Here is a 25,481-nt window from a genome sequence, read left to right as displayed (position 1 = left end):
TGGCATCTTACAGTTGGCTTCCTTGGCTAGCTAAAAGCATGCTTCCCGAGTAGCAGCACTGCCCTGGATCCACACTGAACTCCACACATATCAGTCGGCTAATGCACAGCCTTAAATGAACACAGTGTTTGTGTGGTGTCTTGCATTATTTAACGAGTCTTGTTTGAGTTTGATTCTCTCAGATTTGAAACCACATTCTTCCATTAGTGTTTGTTTTCTTTTTGTTGAAAAACATCATTATATTTATTATTTTTAACTTATTGCCTCCCCCCCAAAAAAATCCCTAAACACTATTTTTGTGTATTGTGAATCATAGAAAAAGCAGCTGTTTAAAAAAACCTTTGACATGATATGCTGCACAGTGCAAACTTTACATGTTCCCCTTTTAGAACATCAGGCAGAAATGGATCATTGCTCCCGTGTACCTGAGAGAACAAAATGAAGACATAAATAGAGTGGTTGAGGTTCAACAAATCAGAAAAGGGAAAGAGAGAGGGAGAGAGGGGAATCAAGCCTCCATCTGCAGAGAGGGAGTCAGGAGACATGCCTTCTGGCAAGAGCTGAAGAAGACAGCTGTGTTTGGTGTGGTATTTTTAAACGCATCAATGCTGCTCCAATCCCTGCGCCTCCCATGACCTATTTTTAGCCAGGGCTGGCCATTGTTCTATTTCTGTCACCTGTGGGCCACGCAGTTGTTGATTCACATGCAAATGAAGCTTGCTCCCTCCCTGGCTTGCATTACTGCCTCAGCGAGGTGCTCAGTGCACAGCACACAGCTTTCTTAGCAACTCCGCTTTGCATTTTTCTCACTCTGTAAAGGAAGAAAGCCTCAGACTGAAGGCAGATTTTAAAGAAAGCTTGTAAAAAATTCTCCTCAAATTGCACTTTAGTGTTTGAAGCAGGCTGACACAAGGCACCGGCAGAGAGGCAGCCTAGCAGAGAGAGTGTGCAGTTTGTGTTAAAGCTCTACAGTGAGAGTGTTTTATCGGAGGAGGAGGCAGAGTAGAGGAAGGGAGAGAGTTGCCTGTTGTCGTGGTCTCTCCCCTGAGTGGCTGAGGGGTGGCTCTTGGTGACAGGAAACGCAAGGCTTGCAATGAGACCTGAGCGCTGAGTGGAGTATGCTGCAGACGATTTACGAGGGCGAGTCAAGTTTCTCCACAACAGAACAGCGCGGTGGACACGAGCAGCTCCCCAACCAGAGCAAGATGCACAACGTGAACAACTCAGGTGATCACACAGCCTGGCGTCTCTACTCCCTCTGAGGAAAATCTGTTTTTATCCTCCTTCTATTTCCTTCCCTTTGCATTCCAGTCTCTGTCTTTCCCTCTACTTCTCCGCTATCTTCTGTGCCTCTCTTGCACACATTCACTCTGTCCCTCTCTCACGTACTCGCAACTCTTAGCGCTCAGCTGGTCTCTCATTCTGTGTGAAAAGAGAACTCAAAGCAGCAGCGTGGTAGGAGCAGGCACTTCTTCCTGAAACAAGGTATTTGCTTTTACGATGGTTAAGAAACGCTCTTATGGTTTGACTTTCTCTTTGGGATGGCTTTGTTACTTTTTCTAAAAATGTGTTTTGTAATAAGCTAAAAGAGAGTGTTCTTTATCCTTATGTATTTAACATCCATGGAGTGTTGTTGTTTTTTTTAAACTAGAATAAGGAACTGTGTTAACGTTATTCCCAGGCTCTACAGTAGTTGCCTAAAATGAGTCACAGTGAACATGAAAGGGATGTTATGTTTTGCGAGCTTCCATGTCAGCATGCACTTTACAGGGAACAGGAAAAACTGTGACAGAAATACTGTGGGGACAACTGAAAGGTTGCTCTCAGGATATTTACCACAGACATTGACTGTTCTATTTTTGACCTGAGAATTGAATAGAAAAGTGCGCTGATGACATCAGTATGAGTAACCTCTATTCACTGTATTGACTCAAGATGAGTCACACCTTATTTGTTCTGATTCTTTTGAAGCATGTATAGCTATTGATAATATGTTAAAAAAAAAATTAATTTTGAATAAGAGCATGGTGCTCAGTGGAAACATTGTCATGTGAGTTGTTATGGAGCATTTGTTATGAGAAAGTGGAGACCGTCATGTGAGCGCTTAATTTTCTAAAGAGTCTGTTATGAACTTTGAGTTGTTTCTACATTATTTACAGTTTGCCAGCAGTAAAAGGGGATATCAATATGTAAAGAAAGTTTTTCTTATTGTTAATTAGAATTCTGAAATAGAGATTTTACACTACTAAAATCTGTCACATAATAAAAAACACTTTAAGTGTGTCCTCGGGCAAGCAAAAGGGGAAAGTGATGATATCCAGAGGCAGTGGGCTAAACGTGAAGACATTTAAAATAAATAAGGAGGATGACACACTGCATCTCTGTCAATAGAACAGGTTATTGGACTACTCAGGCTACAGGAGCAGGGCTTTCTTCTTCCGTTTCATCGGCCTGTAAGCCAAACAACAGATATACCGAGCGCCTGAATTTGAGCTCCTTGCTTATTCTGTGGGTCAGCTATTCTTAGGTGAGTTATTTTCAGCTTATGGCATTAGCCTGCTAAGATTAGGAGTCTGTGCGTTATCATTCCATCTCAGCATGCTCCTGATATGACTGTCGTTTGGTTCAGATATTTATAGAGAATTCTGTCATTTGCGTGTTTAATTTGTTCTTTCCACTTTTTATAGTAAATCACATGACAGTGACTAACATATCTGTCTAAAAACGCCGCTGTGGGATGCACTTGTACGAGTTTACTGGACGTCATGTAATGGAAGTGTTGTTGGTGAAGGAGAAGATTTTGTGTGTGTGCTGTCTAATGTTAGAATTACAAGAATCTATTGTTACATGTATTTTGGACAAGTGTAGAGATCTTATAAAATTTTATTAACATTTCAAATGGAACATGAAAAAAAATCCCACAATCCAATCTTATTTTGATAGTGTCACATGCAAAACTGCAGACAAAAACTGTCCTCAGAATGGCTCTCCAACCAGGGAAAACTAATTAGCTTCACATGAGGGCAACATATTATGTAAAATATCATCCTGGCTTCCATCAATAGAGACCTTTTAGACAACAACAGCGCTGCACCTTTCAAGTCCTCTCCTCTGTATCGTGTATTCATTCTGATCGCTTCCCTGTGTTTATTCCAAGTGCTCATCTCCAGAGAGGCTGTGCAAAATAACACAAATCAGGATTTTGTTTCATGTTCAACAGTTGTGTACTGCAACGAAACAAAAACCTTTTTTTCTTAATATGAAAGTTGTGGGGAAATGTGTTCATGCTTAGTATTTTTGGGGTTACTATGGGTTGCTTTTTACTGGTTGCTGTGGCTCAAGACAATTCATGAATTTATTAGGCGTTTTATTGACGGTAGGATCGGGTGTAAATGTTGTTATCATAATGATTCACGTCATGAAAGAGGGCTTTAGTGGTTACTCTTACATCAGATAGAGATTTTGTTTTTGTCATGTGTTTGTTGTTGGATGGATTGGCATGATGGGGGTGGGGGGGGCAGGAGAGGGCTGGACTCCTGGCTCTCCTCAGTGAAAGCCTCGTGGTGGTTCAGCTCAGCTCTCTTTGTTAGCAACTAGTGTGCAAGCCGCAGCTCTGGCTCAGCTACAAGGACGAGCCTGAGTCTTAAAAATAAAGACCTGTTTCTTGCTTTAGACATGCCAGCTGCTCAAAATAACAAGGCACTTAATGAGAGATCCAGCACCACATTGCAGTCCCAAGCATCAGCTTATTTTTGCCCTCAAACATCTTCTGTATCTCTGGTTCTATTTATACCGTCAGACAGGGAATTTAGATCAACAACCATCCCTAGTGCACACCAAGTGGATTAAACATACAACATGTTCGAACAGTAAGCACAAAGTGTGCTTTGCCAAAACTGCTGTATTATTAATAATATAAAGAATATGTTTAAATGATCATCAATGATTGGCATCACAGCTGGTCAAATAGTGCTGCGCTGATCCTTTGTACGCAGTACAACATTTCAATGGAAAACAAATGGCGCAACAGGTCATGAATTTGTCTTTAAATAGTGAAATAGTGTATTTTATAAGAAACTGAAATAAGTCTCAGTTAAGTCAACTGCCTAAATAAACATTAATGTTAATATTTAGAATTACCTTCTGAGTTTTTGCTCAACATCTTTGTTAGACTTCAAAGACACTTATGCTTAACTCCAAAGGTTTCCTTTAATAACAAGTGAGACTGTTTTAGTGTTGTTAAATCATAAACACTTCTTTCAGCACTAAAAACAATGTGTTTGGAGTGTAAAAGCAGTTGTTTTATTATGTGATAAAATCTTATCTCGATTAGCGTCAGAAAAAAGGTTGCAAGAGATACTTGTACTTGTTTGGCTGTGAAAATAGATGCAGCATTTAAATTCAGTGGGAAATGTTTATGATGATAATAACACCTCTCTGTAAAGTTAGTTGACAGTTTTATGTGCTAGCCAGAGAAATAAAAAAAAAGATTACAATACAATGTGGAAGTTGCTCTTGTTGTTATAAACCTGAGCCTCCATAGTGACTGATCTTAATCATGTTTTTCTCTTTGTAAATCTATGTATTTCAAACACTTCCCATGTAACAGTAATGTCACTGCTGATGTGTGTCTGCTCTCTCTCCGGGGTAGGGAGCTTGCTAATGTGGCCTGAGGCAAAAAAAAAAACATCAATCCAACATCTCAAATTAAGGCTGTGATTGTCACTCCAACCGCCACCGAGGCTAATGAGAGGCAGATCGGTTATAGAAATAAACACTTTGGGGACACTGGCGGTGCGATGCTGCAGTGGGAGCATGGTCACAGGCCATGAGTCACCCTATCCCCCCCTTCGGCAGGCCCTCCACAGGGAGGAATTTGGGCATGGGGCAGGGTGCTTGTCGCTCCCTTGTGCTAAAAACAAATTTGGGACCTGTCATTCATAAATCTCTTGTTTACCAGTGCCTAGAGACACTTGTGTGAACTTTCCACCAATCAGAAGGTACCTCACTGTCACTGGGACAAAAGGATTCCTATCAAGGGGTCATGATTGAACTACAGGACCAGTGGTCATAGAAAAAGAGACCCGGAAATTACATAAATGCAACCTTGTGGTTTTATTTTTTGCCCATGTTAAATTGAGCAGGCGGCATCACAACTGTGACAGTCTTTCGCACATTGTCTATATTAAGACCCTGCTCAGAAAACCATTTATATTTAGCCCTAGTTACTGGTGGTTCCGTATTCTCCTCTGCTTGAGGAGTATTTTTGTAAAACAGAAACAGAAGAATCTAGTTTCATGCAGTTTGAGAGCGCATTTGACACAAATAAATTAACTGCAAATTTGAGGTTGTAGACATGTGGCTCTAATGTATTTAGTGGTTGAGTAAAATACCAAAATAGCAGCAATATTTAACATTTCTCTGTTACAACCAGCACAGAGAATAATGTCAAACATAAATACATTTAGGTTGAAGCTTCTGCAAAACAATACCTCCCTGCCTGTAGGACCCTGTCATCTTCCCTCAACAGTGTCATACCATCCCTAGTTATTCTTGTGGACTCAGTGGACAAGAAAAGAATGGGCACATGAGGCTGTTGTCGTTCCCTCAAGGGCCAATTCATCTAGCCTCTGTTATCAAAGGTGGCTCAAGCTTTCACACTCCTCCTCCCCCTTCCCATCCTGTTAAAGCTCTGTCTGATATTTTTCTGATGGAGGCTCAGCTTGATGTGCAGATCAAAGTGAAGATCCTTAATGCCAGTCACAGTGAGGGTACAGGATGAAATATGAGATTAATTAGATATCTCAGTGGTGAATTCTCCCAGGCAGCAGGTGTTTTTTTGTTGTTGCTATATTTAGGCCCATTAGGCAAAAAGTAGCACTAAGGCTGTCTGACTCTGTGAGCCCTTCAATGGTTCACAGGTTCACCGCTGCCCCTGGAACAGAGCGGGCTAGCAAAGAGTTCATTGTCAAGTACTTACAAGCTAAGATTAATATTCCCTGTCAGGAGAGAAGGCTCTGTTCTACAGGTGCCTGTTCACTGCGCCTGCAGAGCCGCTGCCCTCCTCCGTCATTTGAAGGGACTGTTTTTAGATCACAGGAAGAAAAATTACCGCACAGGAGTCCCCTCTCACTGTCTTCTCTCTTTGAACATGTTTCAAGACAAGTTATAAACACATCATTGAATATCTACACTGTGTATGTGTGTGTGTGTGTTTTGGAAGGTTTTTGTAATTCTCTCTGCCTCTCTCTGCTGGGGACTCCTTGCTTATATAAGAGCTGAGAGGCTGATATAATAGTCAACATGTCATATTGCCACTGTAGGCAGGAGACGACATGCAGTGAGACTCGATATCTGCAGGATGGGGAGACATAATTACGTCGCCAGCGTTGCCATGGCAGCGGCAAGTTAGGGTGGTGGATACTAGGGTGTGGGGGTTGTCACAGACCAGGATTGCGCCACTTGCTTTTATGTTTCTATTTATAATCATCAGCGCCGCATACACATGGATGGTGGCAGTGAAAAACAGGCTTCATGACAAAACAAATGCATCAGAGAACAGGAGGGCACTGCTGCCTTCCTGATGGCTACGGAGCACTGACAGTGCTGGTTTAAACTCATTTTTATTGGCTTTTCATTTCAGTTTTATTACAGATAGGACAGACACAAGATTATTTATGTAGGCATATAAAATGTTACATGTTAGCTCTTTGTCATGCTTCCAAAGAACAGGTGGTGTAGTAACATTGCTTGTGTTTGTTACCTCAAATGTGACCCTAGAGAAGATTACAGCAATGAATGCACTCAATAAATCTCCCTCCTGCCACTGGAATTTTAAGTAGCTTTGAATTTTTCTCTGGTCTCAAAATAGAAAAGACATTATACAGTCTGGACGATGTGTACCCTTCCTTGAATGTCACATCATGATCAGCATTGATGATGAGTCTTGTTCCAGGATTTTTTTTTATTATTTAATTACAAGCATACGGCTAAATTCCTTATTTGATATCTAAAATTGGTCCAATGATATAATTCTGCTGCCAATAGATTTCTACTGTAGCAAAGATTCAACTGGATTCAGTAATTTGAAAAGAAGCCGATTGTAACAAAGATAATGACAAATATTGTACAGTCACTAATCAACCTCTGTGGAATAGAGAGATGAAGTAGCACTGTCTCCTATGTTCTCGACTGGCAATCGATTTTTCTCTGTGGAACAACCTATATATAGAGCTCAGAGACCAAAGGGATGCCCTCTCACGTTGTATCTGGCAATTACATATAATGGAGGTAGTTGTCAAAGGCAGCTCTTACCAATGCAAGCATCATAGCATCTGCACACAAGAACAGAGATAGAAAGATCACAGAGACATGAATTCACAAATACATGCAGGTTGCTGGACTTACACATCTATCTGCTGTAAACGTTTATGTTTAAAAGGGATAGCTGCTATGATTTCCTTGTATGGGAAATTGAGAGGGACATCTTTTATTTATTTTTTTCAAACAGTGGGAAGATAAGATTTATGTAAATAATCAACTTGAACATTTCGTGCCAAATGTCCATTTGGTCCGTTGTACAGCTGCTCCCAGTAGTCTCCATGTTGACGGATGTGATCCCATGTTTGTTTATAGAAACTGTTATAATTGAAGGTTTCTGAGGATCACGAGAAGGAAAGCTGTGCTCTTCATTTCTGATCTTTTTTTCTCTCTCTCTTCCTTCATTCTTTTTTTCCTTCTTAAACTCAATGCTTCACTTACAGAATCCTTGTTTTGGCTTTCCTCTTTAACTCTGAACAACATGTTTTGTTCTGTGGCAATATACAGATGTACTGTTCCCTACGCAGCCACTGTGTTTCATGATTTGAAGAGTAAGGTAGCAAATAAGGGACTGACAAATCTTTTTTGTCCTTTTTTTCCTTCCTTTGCTTTTCCCTCTGTGGCCCACAGTGGACAGTAAGCAAGACGTTCCATTGACTGTGGAGCCTGTGTCTCCGTTGGACCTGCGCACAGACCTGAGGATGCTAGGGCCAGGCTCGGACCCAGGACTGTGGGAGAGGCAGCTGCAGCAGGAGCTGCTCCTCATTCAGAAGCAGCAGCAGATCCAGAAGCAGATACTAATCAGCGAATTTCAGAAGCAGCATGAGAAGTTGACCCGTCAGCACCAGGCTCAGCTCCAGGAGCACCTCAAGGTCAGCATCACACTGAACATTTGTATGGAGGACAGCACAGCAGTGAACCCTGCAGAGCACCACAGTACAGTTTAGAATAACAGTAGAAAAAATATAGCTCAGGAAAAAAACATTAGAATGCAGAAAATAACACACAACTCAGCAAAGCAAGGCAGGGAGTTGAGCCATACATTAGAGAACAGCATGAGGTCTGTTTCAGAATACTCTATCACAGCAAAATAAAAACTGCAGAAGTTCACATAAGTCACTGTCGCTTCCAGATCTATTTTTTGTTGTGCTCTCTCCATGTTGACTTGAAGCCTTTATGTTTTTCAGCTCCAGCAGGAGCTCCAGGCCATGAAACAGCAGCAGGAACTTGCAGAGAAGGAGCGCCGTCTGGAGCAGCAGCAGCAGCAGCAGCATCAGCATCAGCAGAACCAGCAGGAGAAGGAGCAGGAGAGGCATCGGCGAGAGCAGCATGTTTCTAGCCTGATCCTCCGGGGAAAGGAGCGCTCCCGTGAGAGTAAGAGCTCAACACCATCATCACAACCATCTTCGTAGCATTTGGGGTAGACTATGTATTCTAATGGCCCTTGGCAAAAACAAGCATGGGGCTGAAAACTGTAACCCTCCCTCTTTGCAATCCATGTTTTTATAAATGACTATAGTACCAGCTTGAAATGTGAATATAACAGCTGGATAGGAAATCTTTACACTAGCTGAATTCTCTACTTACTGATTAATTGTGAATTTATTTGCATGTGGTCATGTACTCATTCTGTCGTCATTATAATAATTTATATGTAAGCCTGCTAGCTGTATGACAGGGTTGCAGTTGAGTTCCCCTTTAAGCTCTGTGAGCATTGTAGTCATTAGTAAGCCTTAAAATAATATTTTACTGTTATAATAACTTGTTTCCATTTGCTGTATTTAGGGCTTGCTTTTCCTGATTGTAAATCTATGTTAGCTGTTATAACACTAATAGATACTCATCATGACAAAACATTTAACCCATTTTTAGTTTTAGTTTTTGAAGATATTTTTGAGACATGATTGCCTTTATTGGATAGGATACCTTAAGAGAGACAGGAAAAGTTGGGAGGGGAGAGTGGGGGATGAATTGCAGCAAAGGGCTGAGGTCAGATTTGAACCCATGGTCGTTGTGTGAGGACTGTAGCCTCTGTAAATGGTGCGCTTTAGGCTATCCGGTGCCCCAATTGAAGCCCACATAAACATTTTCTATATTTCGTCCCCAAATCTTGTGCTCTCTTTTCTAATTTCTCTTTTCTAATGAGTGACAACTATTGTTGCCATTGGCAACATACCCTGTATTTACCACTATAATAGTGAAATGGGAACTAGAGTACCAAAAAACACCTCACGTAATTCTGGGGGTTGTTTTTTCCAACAGAGCTGCTTTTTTAGAACCAATTTTATGATGTATGACAAAAGTGTGACAAAATATAATTTTGTCAACAAAAGTTGGCCTACAACCTGTCGTTTGTATATATTATATGAATATATTTTTTTAACATCATTTAACAAATTTGAACAAATTCATTTGTTTTTAAATATTTTTTTTTGAAAAGTGCTTAACATTCTTAAACATCATGACTTGGACTTAGTGAATACCGGTACATGTAAAACATTTCAATAAAAATTGAGTTCCAAAAAAGTTAATCTTTTTATAAAATAATAATTTTAGTGCGTTTAATTAGCGTTATTGGTCACACCTTCATGAGATGCTTAATGTTTTTTACGAGCATTATTCTCGGATTCTGTTACAACTGAAATGGTTGAGATTATTGCAGACAGATCATCTGTAAGAAGGTTGTCCAAATTGTCCGCCAAGCTATACCTGAGAAAACAAAGAACAAACGTGAATGTTTAGAATTGGTAGCTTTCATTGTAACAGATGATTAATGTGTTTCACATGAAATGTTAACTCATACTGTCCAAACAACAAAATCTGAAAGCCAATATTAAATGTAAATGTGTACAACACAAATGAAAATCTACTTATAAAGTTCCAACAATAAAGACAGTTATTTTGGCCTTTTCTCTAATGCTCCTTGTTTTTATGCTGCGGTGTAGAAAACACTGAGTAGTTGGCTGTCAATGTCACAGGGAGGCACCATTTTTAATTCAATTCAAGTAATTCAATTTGAAATAGCTTTACTTTAACAAAAGAACTCCATTTCTAGATCTCTGTTCATGGACAACAGTGTCCTCCCTGTATTTGACATTATCCAGTTCTTTCGGTTAACCACACAGTGCAGAGCAGTCAGTGCTAACATTAGCTACTCTAGCGCTAATAGTTAGCTAGTAGTTAGTGCTAGCTAGCAAATACAAGCCTGAATGTTGATTACAGCTCCCATTGTCACCAGATATTAAACCTTTTAGTTATCTAATGTAAGTAGCACGACACTTTTAAGTGCTACTATTTCACTTTCTTGGTGTGTTGGTTAGCAGCTAACTGAAACTGCTGCTTTGCAGTGTTGGGTAGCCCAGGGGAAGCATGGGGAAAGATGTAAACACTGACATATTTAGTACCTTAGAAAGGGCTTACATTTCTGGATGGATATGGTGCACCACTCTAGCATTAAAAATTAGCAAAATAGGAGCAATCTTGCTAACTGTGTTTTCACATTGTTAGTTACAAGGCATAGGCCCAGCGGCAACAGTAGTTGCGGGCAAATGATACCATACACAAAAAACTATTCAACCGATGTTATATTTGTGTTGTTTTGGTGATTCTAGAAACTTTCATGATTAAGTATGAAAGAATATGAAAAAAAGCTTTGCTTGGGAGGGGTTTTCAATGCCACAGGCTTGGTAAAATGGATTAGGAACTCAACACTGTCACTTCACAGAAAGTACATATCATTGATAGAAATATATTATCATTGATATATAAAACAAGTACAGTAGGCCTACTTAATGTTTTTAAGTGGAAAATAACAATCAAGCACTTCAGTAACTTTTGTTGCCGGTGGACATAAATTGGTCAATCTAATATTTAATAATTTATTGAAAAATGATCACAGAAAGATTTATAATCAAACAAAACACTTTTATCTGCAAATACTAAAAGTAACAGACTTTTTTTTGGTTTGCTCCTTTTTGTTTTTCCCTCTAAGATTAACCTCATTTTACTTAACTTACTAATATTTATTTGAGTCAGGTAATGTTGGGTAATGAGTCTGTTAGTCTAATTTCATGATAGTACAACAGTACATAATTCATGTTGGGTAATATATTGCTCTCACTGTATATCAGCATGTCATTACTCTTTACAAGCAGGATTAACTGTTTGTATTCATGTAGCAGCCTATGGGAGGCACAGTTTCTTAATGTTTAATATAACTCTTGTGGAAGAACAAGGCTGGAAATTACTTCAGTCACCCGAGCAAAAAACAAATTACTGTTGATTTTGATGACATGGTACTTAACACTTGTGAGCAAATGATGACAGACGGTTAGTCGGTGACATTTAAGTTCAGAATTTAGGAGAAAATGTATTTCAATAGCACAATCAAAATAGCTTCAGATATAGGGTTTCATTTCTGTTTTTACCTTTTGGTTAATAATAGAAAAGATTTATGAGCTGTCAGGTCAGGTAATTTGAACTTGTGCCCTGTAACTGTGACCCGCTAAAGGGAAAGAACATCTCTCTGCAGTATCACTTTAGCAGCTTGAGACTAATTTAGTGGTCCCAGACCACTAGGGGGAGATGTCCCTGCATGGGTTGTTTTTACTCTGATAGATAGTGTGTAATATCTGAGAGTAATGGTTGAATAATAACAGAATTTGAAAATCTGGAAGTTTCAAAAAGGGTTAGAAATTGATTTGCTTGATTACAGTTTGTCGCCTTAGGGTAACCCCAATCCCTTTGTTTTGGTTTGTTGGTCTCACAGGGGCAGTTGCCAGTACCGAGGTGAAGCAGAAACTCCAAGAGTTTCTGCTTAGCAAATCAGCTAAGGACCCTTCCATCAATGGAGCCAATCATTCTTTCCTCCATCACCCAAAACTCTGGTACACGTAAGTATTTCCAGTTTTTTTCCCCCTGAGATTGTGAAACTAATAAAGATTCTCTTAATACATCTGTTAGAATCATTAGCTCAATCCTCATATTGCTCCCTCTTATATATGATTTATTTTTGTGCCATCAGGTCCTCTCACCACACATCACTGGACCAAAGCTCTCCACCTCTGGGTGGCACATCCCCCACCTGCCAGTACACTCTGCCATCACCCATAGAGAGCAAGGACGACTTCCCCTTGAGAAAGACAGGTTCGCTAATTTACACACACACACACGCACGCACACACACACACACGCACACACACGCACGCACACCCACACACACACACACACACACACACACACACACACACACACACACACACACACACACACACACACACACACACAGTCACAGACAAAAAGAGCTAATATTTTTAAAGTTTTAAAAGCATACATAAACCAGGTGCACAGCTAAAGTTATATTGTTTCATATCATTCGTATTTTCCATTTTCTTATAGAGTTATAAATACTGTGAATGTCTTTTTGACCCTTGTCAATCAAGAGGTTAGAATACCCATTGAGTATTTCCTGAGGTTGCTGATGACCTGTTAATAACATCAGTAAGGGTCGTTATAACCCCCCCTTCCCCCAACCAATCCTTTCCATCCCTCCAGGGCTCAACACAAACTCTCATAAGGGGTTCGTTAGTTTGTTCGTTTATTTGACAGGGGCATTGAGTAAGAGTTAGCCATAAAGCCAATTTACATTGGTGGTCCCTAGGCAGGAAGATCTATCAAACATTTAAAGACAATACAAACTTCACAAACAGTATACCATCTAAAAAACAAACTACATTACATTGTCTTCAAGGCGGTTGCTTACAAAGGTTTAAATCAGTGATCGCATGATTGGTTTGCCAATTGGTGACAAATGACTCAATAATTTGGTGGACTGATGACATATTTGAGCCAAAACTGCTTGCTAGATCCTTGACTGAATCTATAAAATAAGTATTAAAGAGAACAAAGACAATATCATTTCACAGCAATGCATTCCATATCCATAGCGTGGCTAAATTCAATTCTTCGAGTTGCTCAGTTTTTAATGGGACACTTCTGCACAACTATCACGACTGCTGCTCACTGGGATCATTCCTCCACCCTCCTCCTCATGCCAGAAAAGTAACTTTGAAACCTTTTCTTACTCCTATTTGTATGAAACACAAGCACAACAGCTGAACACAGGCAACAACACAGTTATAACAGAAGTTACCATTTTACCTAGTGTTATTTACTGAAATGACCTTCCCATTAGTTAAACAGAACCAAATGAGTGTTCAATAATAAAGCCAGTACCAAGGCCACTTTTAACTGTTTAGTCATAAATGAGAGAATTAGAGCAGATTAATTTCTCCCGAGTTACTGGATTTAAGAACTATTTTGAAAAGACATAGGTTCCCACCAGAAAGCAGCTCAGGTTTGTTGGTTTTAAGTTGGCGATCCCTTTGGGGATGGCTGTGTAAATAAGAGTAATTCCTGACCCTTGCTTTGCATGAGCACAAGTGCTCGCCAAGCTTAAAACTTCATAATTCAGCAATGAGGTCACCAAATTACATTATGTTCTTTTCCCTTCCGCGTCTCTTTTAATTATGTTGGAAAACAATTATACTTGTTGAGTTTTTTAACTGCAGGCCTGTCATTTTGCATGTATACACAATTTACAGATCAAGCAAAGGAATGTTTTCTTGTTAAACAAAGTCACTGCATAGCGGGATAAGTAAAAGAGAGGTACCTGAAAGCTCTGGGAGCTTTTATTTACTGTAATCTCTTTGATTTAAACTTTCTTGAGAGCAGAAAAAAACCTCTTGTAAATTTGTATTTATACTTCATGGTCCTGCCTTCAGATCCATTAGCTTAGGAGGTACCTCACAAGTGTAATAACCAGTTGGAGACCGTTTTCTAAATGAGCATAAACTGTTCAAGGTTGCATCGTCTGTCTTTTTCTGCTAACACTGAAGACAGCTTTAAACAAACATCTAGATGCATACAATTTCTATCAATGCTTCTCAAACATGTTCATCCTGTGATTCAGGGTTAAATCATCGCCTGGCTCATTCGCACTTATAAAAACTATCTTTTGCTCTTTGATTTCCTGAAACTATATGTGGTCATTTCCTGCTCAGGCCTCCCCCCCCCCACTTCCTGTCTGTCTTCATTAAAGTCCTCTGAGAGCTTTGCACCCGAGGGGGACACACAAAGGTAGTGTTGTTCCCCGAGCCACTGGCTGTCGCTAATAGCTGATTGGCAGGTGTTGCCGAGTTAAGGCGGGCGCATGCTGGATGAACCCGACAGGACTGTTTGTTTAAGCAAAGATAGCTCTCTGAAAACAAAGTGGAGATGACTCAAATGCTCGGCATAAGACTCCCCACTGCTTCATAAGGCCAGAGGGCTGAGAGACATCTTCCTCTGGTTGAACGTTCGGTTCACAATGAGGTTTATGATTTTCTGGGTGGACAACATTTTTATTTTATTTTACTTGTTAATAGAAAATAAGTTATTCTCTTTTTTTCAATGAAAAGTAGAATATACAGTCAGTCAAGTTTATACCAAAGGCCAAAAAATGCATTTAAATTGATATTTGCTTAATTCCATAACAAACATTTTGAAGTGCCAAGTTATTATAGAAACAACACAAAGACTACACAAAAGACAATTACAAATTATATCCAGAGATGATTTTGTAGTCCTGTATACAAACTAATCTACCTGTGCCATGGTTATATCATCTCTCAAAATAAGAATAGCTGCAATGTTCTGAGCTTTATTTTACTGAGTAGTTTAAAGAATGTCACTTGATTAACCTGTTTACTCGGTATACATCCTCTTTGTTTCACTTCCAGGGACTAGAATAGAGTTGACCGGGTGCACGCGATAGTCTGCGGCAAGAATAGTTGCAGCTTAGCTTTAAGAAGTGCAACAGCCTCTCTGGTCTTGACCCAGTTACCAAACGGGTGCATTCAGCAGGTGCAGGAAAGATTTTCCAAAATAATCCTACAAAGGTAAAACTATAAAGCCCTAGGAAGTAAAGTTTCTGCGTGAACACTTTATGTCAAAAATATCATCTGATCATGTTTGTCGGAAATGTGAACGACAGAACTGAACTTCATCATTTTATGGCATTCTGTTTCAAAACTCTGAGTGACTTTAAGTTAGGATTAGTTTCTTCTTTTAAAGGAGCAGCAGCCAATGAGCTTGTATTCATTCATTATGCCACCAGTTTGAACAGCACTGTCAGGACCAATGCATAGCAGCTCCTAATGTACAGAACACACACCTCAGCTTTTCACACAGCCATCTGTTCAGGTCCATGTTTTAATGGGCACGGACGCTCACAGGAGATAGCTGAAACGTTCACTTTCTAAATGTAATAAGATGATTGATTTGGGTTTATTGCAGTCATTACTGTATGTTTTCATGAAGTGACCCAGGTGTTCAGTGTATAGGTTTTGCCTCCGCCATCGTTGCCTCCTGTTGCACCGAGCACCAGGGCATTTTTTTTCCATGGAGACCAGCGAGAAAGTGTTTGTTCCCGTGCTGCCGTCTCGCGTTCCCGTGGCGACCAAATGGGATGCGTAGCTTGGTGGCAGCAGCGTGTAAAAATAGAAAGCAATCAAGGCAGCAGGGCGTGAAGCAGATTCATACGACTCCCAACAGCGTTTTCTCTCCATTTATCTCTTCTGCCTCCTTTCTTCCTCCCTCGCTCTCTTTCATTCTACCTCACACCCACAGGATTAGAGGTCTGTGCCACGTATTAGGGAAAAGGGTTTTGCTGCTTTTGACAAAAGCCAGAAATAGCAGCATCTGGCCCACTCTCCTAGCTGTGCCCCCTTCAGCCCCCCCCCCCCCCCCCCTCCCCCCATCCCCCCTGCAGTGCTCCCACATCACAGCCCCACTTCATCATGTCTAGCTGTATGTTGTGCACAGAGAAAAGGACCTATTTAATTATTGATCGGAACTAAATAATTGAAGCAGGTTGGCTATTGTGTAACAGTTTACATAACTTCAATGCAGCTTTGTGCTCTGGCTTTGAGTCAAAAGACAAGCGGCTCTATTCTGCTGGTTTATTTGAGACTGTAAGGCTCACTGTGGGATCTATGTCTCCATGAGACCTGTTGACCTACTGAGTCTCTGTCAGTGTGACAAGACTGTGGTAACTTATTTTCATTTACACTACAGAGTCTAACTATTTCTTGCCTTCTTCCACCTGCACTTTATTTTCCATTCTTTGTATTATGTAATCTCTTCATACTCACATCTGTGTAACACACAGACCAGTTTTTCAGACCAGGTGACCAATTGGAGACATCCTCTTATTATGTCAGAAGTTGGCAGGACTGTAATTACCTGAGACGACTCAGAGCTCGTATGCTTACTTATTTTTTAAATGTCCTTTCAGTTCTTTCTATTCTAAAGGAATCATTCATTCAGCAAGATATATTGTTCTGACATACAGTGTTATATTCTTATATCTAATCTGTAAGCATTTTTAGGAAAGAATTTGAATATCTTTTCATCTTTATGTAAGTTTTAAAGTATAAAAAAACATTTGATGTTACAGTTTTATCCTCATTTTAAACTTGAGAAAACAACAAGTAAACAGACAGGTCAACAAGTCAAATTTAAAATAACAAAGAGTTCACAAATATCCCCTTTTCCCTCACCCTTCCCCCGGGACTTACGTAACTTCATGTCATTCCAAATGGAGTTATCAATGTTGTTTAATTATCACTTATTTAGTTTGCATCTTTAATGTATGTAAGGAAGCGCAGGTTACAGGTTTGAGCATTCATCACTTCTAAATATTTTGAGTTGCAAAATATGCACCGTAACTCTACTGAGTCTCTTTACACGCCTGGTCACACTTTGTGGTGGTTGTTCAGAAACAATTGTGTAGGCAAATAAACTTTGGAAATGAATTTACTTCCTATTTGTTTCAACCTTTAAATACAATATCATCAAACGTTGCTTTGTTCCGGCACCCCGGTACCGGGTTACAGCTGTGTGTAACAGAGTTAGTGGGGATTAGAGAGTTCCTGGAAAAAAAGGTCCATGCTCAGTAAATCTGCTCGGACTAAATAAAGGTTTAAAAATGATGAAATAATCTACTGGGAAACAAAACAGCAATTGTTGACAAACACTCTTATATCCATAAATAATACCAGTTTAAAGGTTTAAAAGCAATATGTCTGTTGTGAAAACATTAGGTCAGCATTACCATCAACACTGAAGTACTGGATTTGTCTCAATCAGTTAAGGCCATGCGGTGCGTGTGTGTGTGTGTGTGTGTGTGTGTGTGTGTGTGTGTGTGTGTGTGAGACTGTGGCGTGTGTACTCAGTGTGTATCGGGGTATCTCTGTTTTGCATTAGGAGTAGGAGGTGTGGGGAGAGCCTGAAACATCTGCCATGTTTTTGTGTTAGTTTAACTGTTGCTACTGTATCAGACTGTGGTCACCAGGGTGGCAGGTAGCGGACTATTTCACTTAGAGCCGCTGTGTTGCTCAACCTAATTTCATCCAGATGAGGTGGAAATGGGCCCAATCCTTCCTCCTTTCATTTATGTGAAACCTGCTCTGAATTTCACTGAAAATGAAATTGTTACATGATGTGACAAAAATATTTTTTTAAAAATTGATTTATAGCATCTTTATTTCTCCTTTAATGTTTCCCCTCTTTTATGATGCTATTGTTGTGTTCATTTATTTCACTCAGGCTGTAGGAAAGCACACTGTTTACCTCTGTGAAAATAGTTTTTAAAAATCACATGATCATGAAGTTAATTTCCATGTGATGAGGCTTCTTAATGACCCAAACAGTGGAGTTGACATAACAGAAACAAAATCTCCTTTTCATTATTAGCGTCTGAGCCGAACCTGAAGGTACGATCCAGGCTGAAGCAGAAGGTGGCAGAGAGGAGGAGCAGCCCGATGCTAAAGAGAAGAGATGGAAACATAATGACTCCTTACAAGAAGAGGGCCCTGGAGCTAATGGGTATGTTATATTGCTGCCTACATGTTGTCTTTTTTCCTGTTATAATGTGTGCAGTAAATTTTAAAACTGTAGTTGTTGTTTTTTTTTTTTTTCAAATACTCTCTCAAAGCATGAGCCCAGATCTTGTCATGTTATTAATACAAACCTGCATACAAATGAGCTGCTTTGCAATGCAGTAGCTTATTATGTTCATTAGATTTTCATGTAAGAAAGACCATTGTAATCATGCAGCTGTGACCGTACACATGAAACTGTTTTTAGACTTCAAGTGTTCTGCCAAGCCTCCGTGTATGTGTGTTGTGTGTAGAGTGTGAGCATGCATACTGTGTCATAACTCCTTGATGTTTTTCATAGACTCGACGCCCACTAACAGTGCCCCTGGCTCCGGCCCCAGCTCTCCCATAGGGGCCTCCAGTGCCTTGGGTGCTGAAAACGGACCCTCCTCTCTTCCTACTACCACAAAAACTGAGGTATGTTTATAAATAATAAGAACTGCTATTGATTTGCCAAAAAAAATGAAGAGAAAGTCTTGCTGCAGCCTTTATTCTTCATGTAATTTGTATGGGTATCAAGGCTCCATTTTCCTCTAGTGCACTGTCCGTCCTCCTTCTCTTCATCTTCCCTTCATGTGTTTTGTATCTTTTTTTTTTTATTTGTTAATCAAATAAATGCAAAATGGCAACAAAAATTAAACAGGCATTAAACCAACTCGTAAATATTAAAGAGCTGCACATTTTTTAACCAGACGTTTCTTTCTTCATGTACTGTACAATGAGTTTTGTGTTTGCATAAAACCAAACATCTTTAGCTTGGCTGAGAGGTTGCTATTGGCTCTACGTTGTATTTCTGTCATTGGCTTGGCAGCATGCCTGTTCTGAAAGGTTCTGAGGCGTTTCCCAATAGATTCATGGCGGAGTTACTGACCTGAGCTCCCCTTGGACCCAGCACACAAAGCAGACTATTGTAGAGGGTGGCAGATATGACACATCTCTGAACAATCCTAACAGAACAGCTGTGTTTTCCTTAACCGTCACTGTTTACGCTCCCTGGGACCTCCAGTGACACAGGGAGGGGAGAGACACCCTGACAGCGGGCTGAAAGGTTGGGGCTCAGTTTAATTGATATCCCAGCCGCTGGTAGCCAAAGACATCCACATGCTAACAACATAAACACACAGACTATTGCTATTGTACTGTGCCAAGATGAGGCTCTCATGAAAGCCATTGGTAGACTGCAGAGCTGCCTGTAGACCTCATGCCTGTTGTGAAAGCAAGGCATGTTTGTGCACCGATACATTAGGTATCCTTTTTCAGAGGGAACGGGTCCCTCGGGTCAAATATGGGCCGGATATCCACACACAGGTCACTGAGTACTGGTAGGGGTTGGAAGGATAAACATGGCTGTTCCAAAACCACATGCTGGTCCGCTGCTCTGCTGGGTACAGGAAGTATGCCCCAGTGCTGATGTTCTCTGAGAGAGCAGCCCAAGGGTGTGGACTGTGGAGGAAGAATTGAGGGGACTAAAGAACTGAGGGTGGAGCGGTAGATTTATAGGTTTGAAATGTTTTATAATAGCATATATATCTCACTGGTGCCATTCTATAAAGCTCCAGGAAACGTTTGCTGTTTCCTTCCTTCATACCATCTACCATATGCAAGCGGTGCTGTTGTGTGCCATGGTGCATTGACGTTTGTGCCACTGTTCCTGTTGACTTGTAAAATTGTCCATCATGGGAGTTCTAAATCTGTCATGTCCTCTCTCTGTGTTTGATGTAGAGATGGCCTTCACAGCCCAGATTATTCCGACCTGAGGGCTCCGTGTCCATGCTGAGCCTATACACCTCTCCATCCTTACCCAACATCTCCTTGGGGCTTTCAACTGCATCCTCACCACTAAGTGTGAGTACAATTTATTTGATAATTTATAAATACTCCTTAATAACCTGTGTTTTTTTGCTGAAATAAGATTTTGTTTAATATATCAGTTCATTGCAGTGTTTGTAGATTCCCTACTTCGTATACAAGTTTAAAAAAAAACAGCTATCAGTGGCTGTCTGGACTCTTTGTACGACCACAGGTCACCGACCTGCGGCCCCAAATGATTTTATCGCCCTTAGATAAATATTGTTCTGCAGTGTCTTGTGTCAGGCATGCTCCAATCTTTCTCTAATACCTCATTTATCACAACTTTAAAAAAGGCCAAGTCCACTCAAGTGCAACTTCTGATAACACAGCATGTGATAAATCACATTTTAGCTCTCTGGCACATTCCACTAAGGCCTGTTCATCAGCTGCACTGACTTCAAACCAATGATGAGCTCAACAATGTCTAGTTACTGATTTCTGATTACAAAACCCTTTTTCATACACACAAAAAATAAAGATTATAGAATGTTTCATGTAGACTTTCATTTCCTACAAAGTACTATAAATAATATCCAAACTTAGAGCAAAGAGGAGAATTAAGAATGACCACTACTTCATCATTTTGTGTCTCTTCTCTCAGGCTGCCATTGGGTTGAAGGACAGATCTACAGAAATCAGACATGGGCTTCCTGGGCACCTGCTGGGCCCTGTGCCCCTTCAGACAGGCCTTGAGTCCAAAGTGAGCCCCAGTCACCAGGCGCTCCTCCAACACCTGCTGCAGAAGGAGCAGATGAGGCAGCAGAAGATTCTCTCCTCTGGTAAGACGGCCTTACATTACATTCAGTTGAATTATACTACATAGAAATATCCAGTGAGTTGGAGTTTTTTTAAGTCAATGTTTCTGTATAAGAGATTCAAGGCTGGATTTTTATATATATATATATATATTTTTTTTATCTCAAGGCCAAAGCTCCATGTCCTCCCACCCTCAGTCCCCTCTGGCAATGAAGGATCGCCCATCCAGCAGTCGGCCTAAACTACCAAAACACAGACCCTTGAACAGGACCCAGTCTGCGCCGCTGCCTCAGAACACACTGGCCCAACTTGTCATCCAGCAGCAACACCAGCACTTCCTGGAGAAACAGAAACAGTACCAGCAGCAAATCCATATAAATAAGGTATTGTGTTTTTTAGCAATACTCTAACCACAGGAGAGGATTTTGACTTTTAGATTCTGTTTCGAAACCCTCTCTATTCCTTTTAGGTCTCGTGAGGCTTTTTTTTTTACTGCAGGGAATCTGATTTAATCATTTTAAGCATACAGATGGTGATCTATTTTTAGCCTTTTGTAAAAGCATCCGTGGTAGCTCAGGTTTACAAACCCTGCTGTTGTCTGTTCTTCCCTGGAATCCTGGTGTTATTTCTGCGAAGGGAAGGACTTCTGCCTGACTTCAAATGGAGAAGAAATGCTTCCCCTGCACTAATTCTGTTATCGTAGCTTAAGGCATCAGCGCTGTTCACATGCTAACTCTGTGAAATCCAATTCAGCTAAGTTCAAATGAAGGAAAAGTGCCCAGAATACATTTTGTTCCTCTGTGGCAATATTTATGTTTCTGTTAGTTGGCCGGGGTGACCTCTCTATACACAGAGTGTAATTATTCTGGTGAGGGACGTGTGTGAGGTGGCAGACACTGTGAAAGGCTGCATTGTGTGAGCTTACATACTGATGTGTCCCAACGCATGGGCCCTAAAAGAGCCATGGGAACCATCTAGCAAATCATACCTAGGGGTAATAAAAAGCACAAAGAACTATGAGGACTTATTGAGTTTTACAGTGCGGATGATGTCCAGCTTTAACTGGAACCAACAGTTTGGTTTCAATTCATGTCTTTCATTTAAAATAACCAACACGTATCATTGTCAGCAGCTGAAACAAGTTTCCGTATCAGATTTGATTATTACAAAGGACTCTATGAAGTTTGTTTGATTTGACAAAAGCTTTATAGTGATTGTGACATCTTGTCTAGGAACATGTGAACAGGCCATGCTCTAATCACTCGGGCCAATGAGATCGCAGATAAAGCCTCTTTAACTGGAGGTTATAAATGGCCCCTAATCAGGGATGAGCCTTCAGTGTTTATTGAGAGGGATCTCCGAAACATTGCCCTAATTAATTTCCTAGCAGAGGCTTGTCTGCGGTTGTTTTTAAATGTCCTTCAGTGCCTGCAACAGCAGGGGGAGCTCATGGAAATTTACAAGAGCTTAGGGATTTTAGAAGGAGGTATGAACAGTGTTTGCTAATACCAAGCTAAGGAGGCTAATTCTAATAGTTGGAGGGATATTTATATAAGACCTAAATTCTGGAGACCTTAATGTGGTTGCTTACGTGCTGAGATCTGGGCTCCTCATTCCTGTTCTTGGAGCCCTCTTGTGGCAGAGCGATCAAATCCTGGAACCATTAAAGTAGTTCTGATGAGACGCTTAAATATCCTTCTCTTTGTCAGGCTGAATTTAAACACACGCTCTGTTTCTACAATAAATATTCAACAATAAACTTGCACTTTTACCCTTAAAAATCCTGCTTTTTAAATATCCTTTTTAAAGTAGGTTGATGGTAGGTAATCTACTTTACTTGTAATGACTGAATTTTGTCAAAACAAATGAAAAGAACAGAGCAGTAGCTTATCTTCTTCTGATCCTAAACCTCTAAAAGACGTTGTTTAACCAAGCCTTCAGCTAGAAGCTATCAGTGTGACATTTCCCTTCAGGTCAGGTCTTTTAAGGTTAAAGCGGATGGTCAGTAGCAGTTCTGGGTTCAGCTGGGGTGCATTTATTAAACCAGTTTAGAAATACAAATGTCAATTTGTTTTTCAAAACTCCCATAGTTAGTGTTTTGTTTATTGGTAAGAAGAACAACTTAGTTTCTTAAAGATCAGATTTATGACAACATGAAAAGTCTTTAACTTGTGGTCACACAGTGTACTATATCTGTTGACCTCAGATTTGATGATAATACATTTTGGTGTGTGGTACTGATGAGACAGCTGGAAGAAATAAGATTGAAGTGAATATGGGTAAATTGGTTATATTTTTGTTAATGTGGGTTATAGATAGAGTTATAAAGCTTGATGGGATTGATTTGAAAAGATGAGTTGTTGGCGTTGTTTGTATGTGTCTTTTGTATATTGTTGAAATTCAAGTGGATTTAAAATACTTAAGAATCATTGTTTGGTTGTAGTCAGTCAGACCTTGACCGCACATTTTGTTTCTAAAATGTAAAGTAATCATTCTCTTTAGCTCTCTTGTAATCTCATTGTTGTTTATGTTTTAGAAACCTCTATTGGATTATTTGTTTTGCTTTGTTCAAATACAGTTTGATTGTTTAATATCATTGGCTGCAGGATGTCATCATTAATGCGGAGCAAATCTGTTTTGCAGCTGTTGTCCAAGTCCATCGAGCAGTTACGTCAGCCCAGTGCACACCTGCAGGAGTCTGAGGAGGAGCAGGAGGAGCAGCAGCGCAGAGAGCAAATAGAGAGCATGCAGGAGGACAGGCTGCCCCCTGGAGGAGTCATCCGGAAGCACACACTGAGGAGCAGCAGCAGCAGCAGCGGCTCAAGCGCGGAGCTCCCAGACGCCCACTACGGGGTCATTAAGGTCAAAGAGGAGCCAATTGATAGTGAGGATGAAGCCCTGACCAATCAGAGCTTAGCGTCTGAGCAGAGCAACTATCTGCACCAGGTCAAAGGCAGACTGGTGATAAGAGCCATGATCTGAGAGCGGAAGAGGATGAGATCACACACTCGCAACATTCGCAGATATACAAGTGTCTACATATACTGCAGCTCTGCAGTTTACACACAAACACAAACACATGCACAGGAGGCCAGCCTTCTCTGTCATGGCACACATCCCGTTTTCATTTAAAGACTCTTGTTTTTGATCTTTGTCTAGTGATCTCTGTAAAATATGTACGTTTCACTTCTGTGTATATACTATGAAGACAATTTAGACCTTTTTTTTTTTTTAGAGCTGCTTTGGTTGTCTCCAGTCTGTTTAACTGACGAAAAGTTGTATGTACATATATTGTTGATTTAGCTTTAAAGATGATTTCTAGAGGGACAGTTACACAGGTGTACAGCTTGAAGAGCCAAATTATGGTCCCATTCTGTACATTTTTGCCATACAATATTTGAATGCTCTTTAAGAGTTATCACAAAGTCGTCACAGTGTGATAAAGAACTTGAAACTACACACTCTCCTTCTTAAGAGGTGTCAGAGCTGAAATAATAATGAGCATCCGTCTTAGAGAGAATGTAATCCTAACAGAGGACGCTCCCTTCAGGTGGACTTTTTCTGCACGAGGAGTGATATTGGCATTGGAACATGGTCGGCTGTTGATATTGCAATTCGAAGGATAAAACCCTAAACCCCTGCCTCAGTGTGCAGGATTCTCCTAGCACACCCTGAGTCTCCATGTCTCCCTCTCTCTCTCTCCAAGAGCAGTCCCAGAGCTAGGGCCTCGTGCTAAGCAGCGGTCTCCTCCCTCTCTCCCTCTGGGTCCAAATCAAAGCTCGGCGGGTTCCTGCCCAGCTTTCAGCAGAGGAGTCAGACGGAGAGAGAGAGAGAGGGAGAGAGAGAGAGAGAGGGCCGGGCAGGAAATGCCTTCTAAAAGCCAGGACTCGGAGTGATTCATGTGTGCAGGAATGTTGAGAGAGGAGGACCTGGGGTTGGAGGAGTCCAAGGGGCCAGGCTCAAGAATTGATTTACTGTCAAGGCGAATTACAAAGTGAGTGGGGATATGGTTAAGGGAGTCCCTTTTAAAGGGAATCGCTTCCTTCGTTTTCCCTTGTGGCATGCTTACCTCAACAGGCAGGTTTGATGTTACTTCAATAAAGAAAACCCTGGATGGGACCTTGCTTCTTCTTTCTTTTTTTCGAGCCTGTTTTTTGCCCCTTAAAGTGCCCATTGCGACATGTATAGTCTGTCTTAAAGTGATCAATCAAATGTATTGCATAGCCGTAAACCTTCCTGTTTCATTTGTACCGTCGACTAAATGTAAGACAAAATTCTAGTATCAGGTTCTGTGTTTGGATTCATGTGATGATCAAAACTGTCTGTCTTATACATTGTACATTCAGATTGTCCGGTTTTAATGTTTCTAGTGTAAGTAAACACAATCAGAACAATGTGAGTCTTGTTGTCTTGCTGCTTTGATTTGGTTGTAACGAGAACCCCTTTGCTGCCAGTGGGGGGGCAGAGGGGGGTCGGGGGTCCTGTGGTCTTTTCATAGCAGTTTGCATTTCTTCTATTTTTTTTGCCTTGTGTGAAAAACGTTTCTTTTTTAAAATAAAGTTAATTTACCTCTGA

The 25,481-nt window shown here is 40.5% G+C and overlaps 1 protein-coding gene across 1 annotated transcript; it reads left to right on the top strand.

The window, feature by feature from the left end:
- The first annotated feature begins 715 nt into the window (after positions 1-715).
- hdac9b (histone deacetylase 9b) lies at positions 716-25,481 on the top strand. The gene is made up of 11 exons (XM_061050774.1): positions 716-1,227; positions 7,951-8,192; positions 8,508-8,694; positions 12,089-12,212; positions 12,344-12,465; positions 18,115-18,246; positions 18,601-18,716; positions 20,022-20,144; positions 20,752-20,929; positions 21,075-21,289; positions 23,550-25,481. Exons 1-11 carry the CDS (start codon positions 1,119-1,121, stop codon positions 23,886-23,888), a joined length of 1,887 nt encoding a protein of 628 aa, XP_060906757.1. The 5' UTR covers positions 716-1,118; the 3' UTR covers positions 23,889-25,481.

This window comes from Labrus mixtus, chromosome 11 (assembly GCF_963584025.1).
Source record: "Labrus mixtus chromosome 11, fLabMix1.1, whole genome shotgun sequence".
Taxonomy (NCBI): domain Eukaryota; kingdom Metazoa; phylum Chordata; class Actinopteri; order Labriformes; family Labridae; genus Labrus; species Labrus mixtus.
Note: the sequence above shows the minus strand (reverse complement) of the source record. Positions and strands in the feature narration are given on the sequence as shown.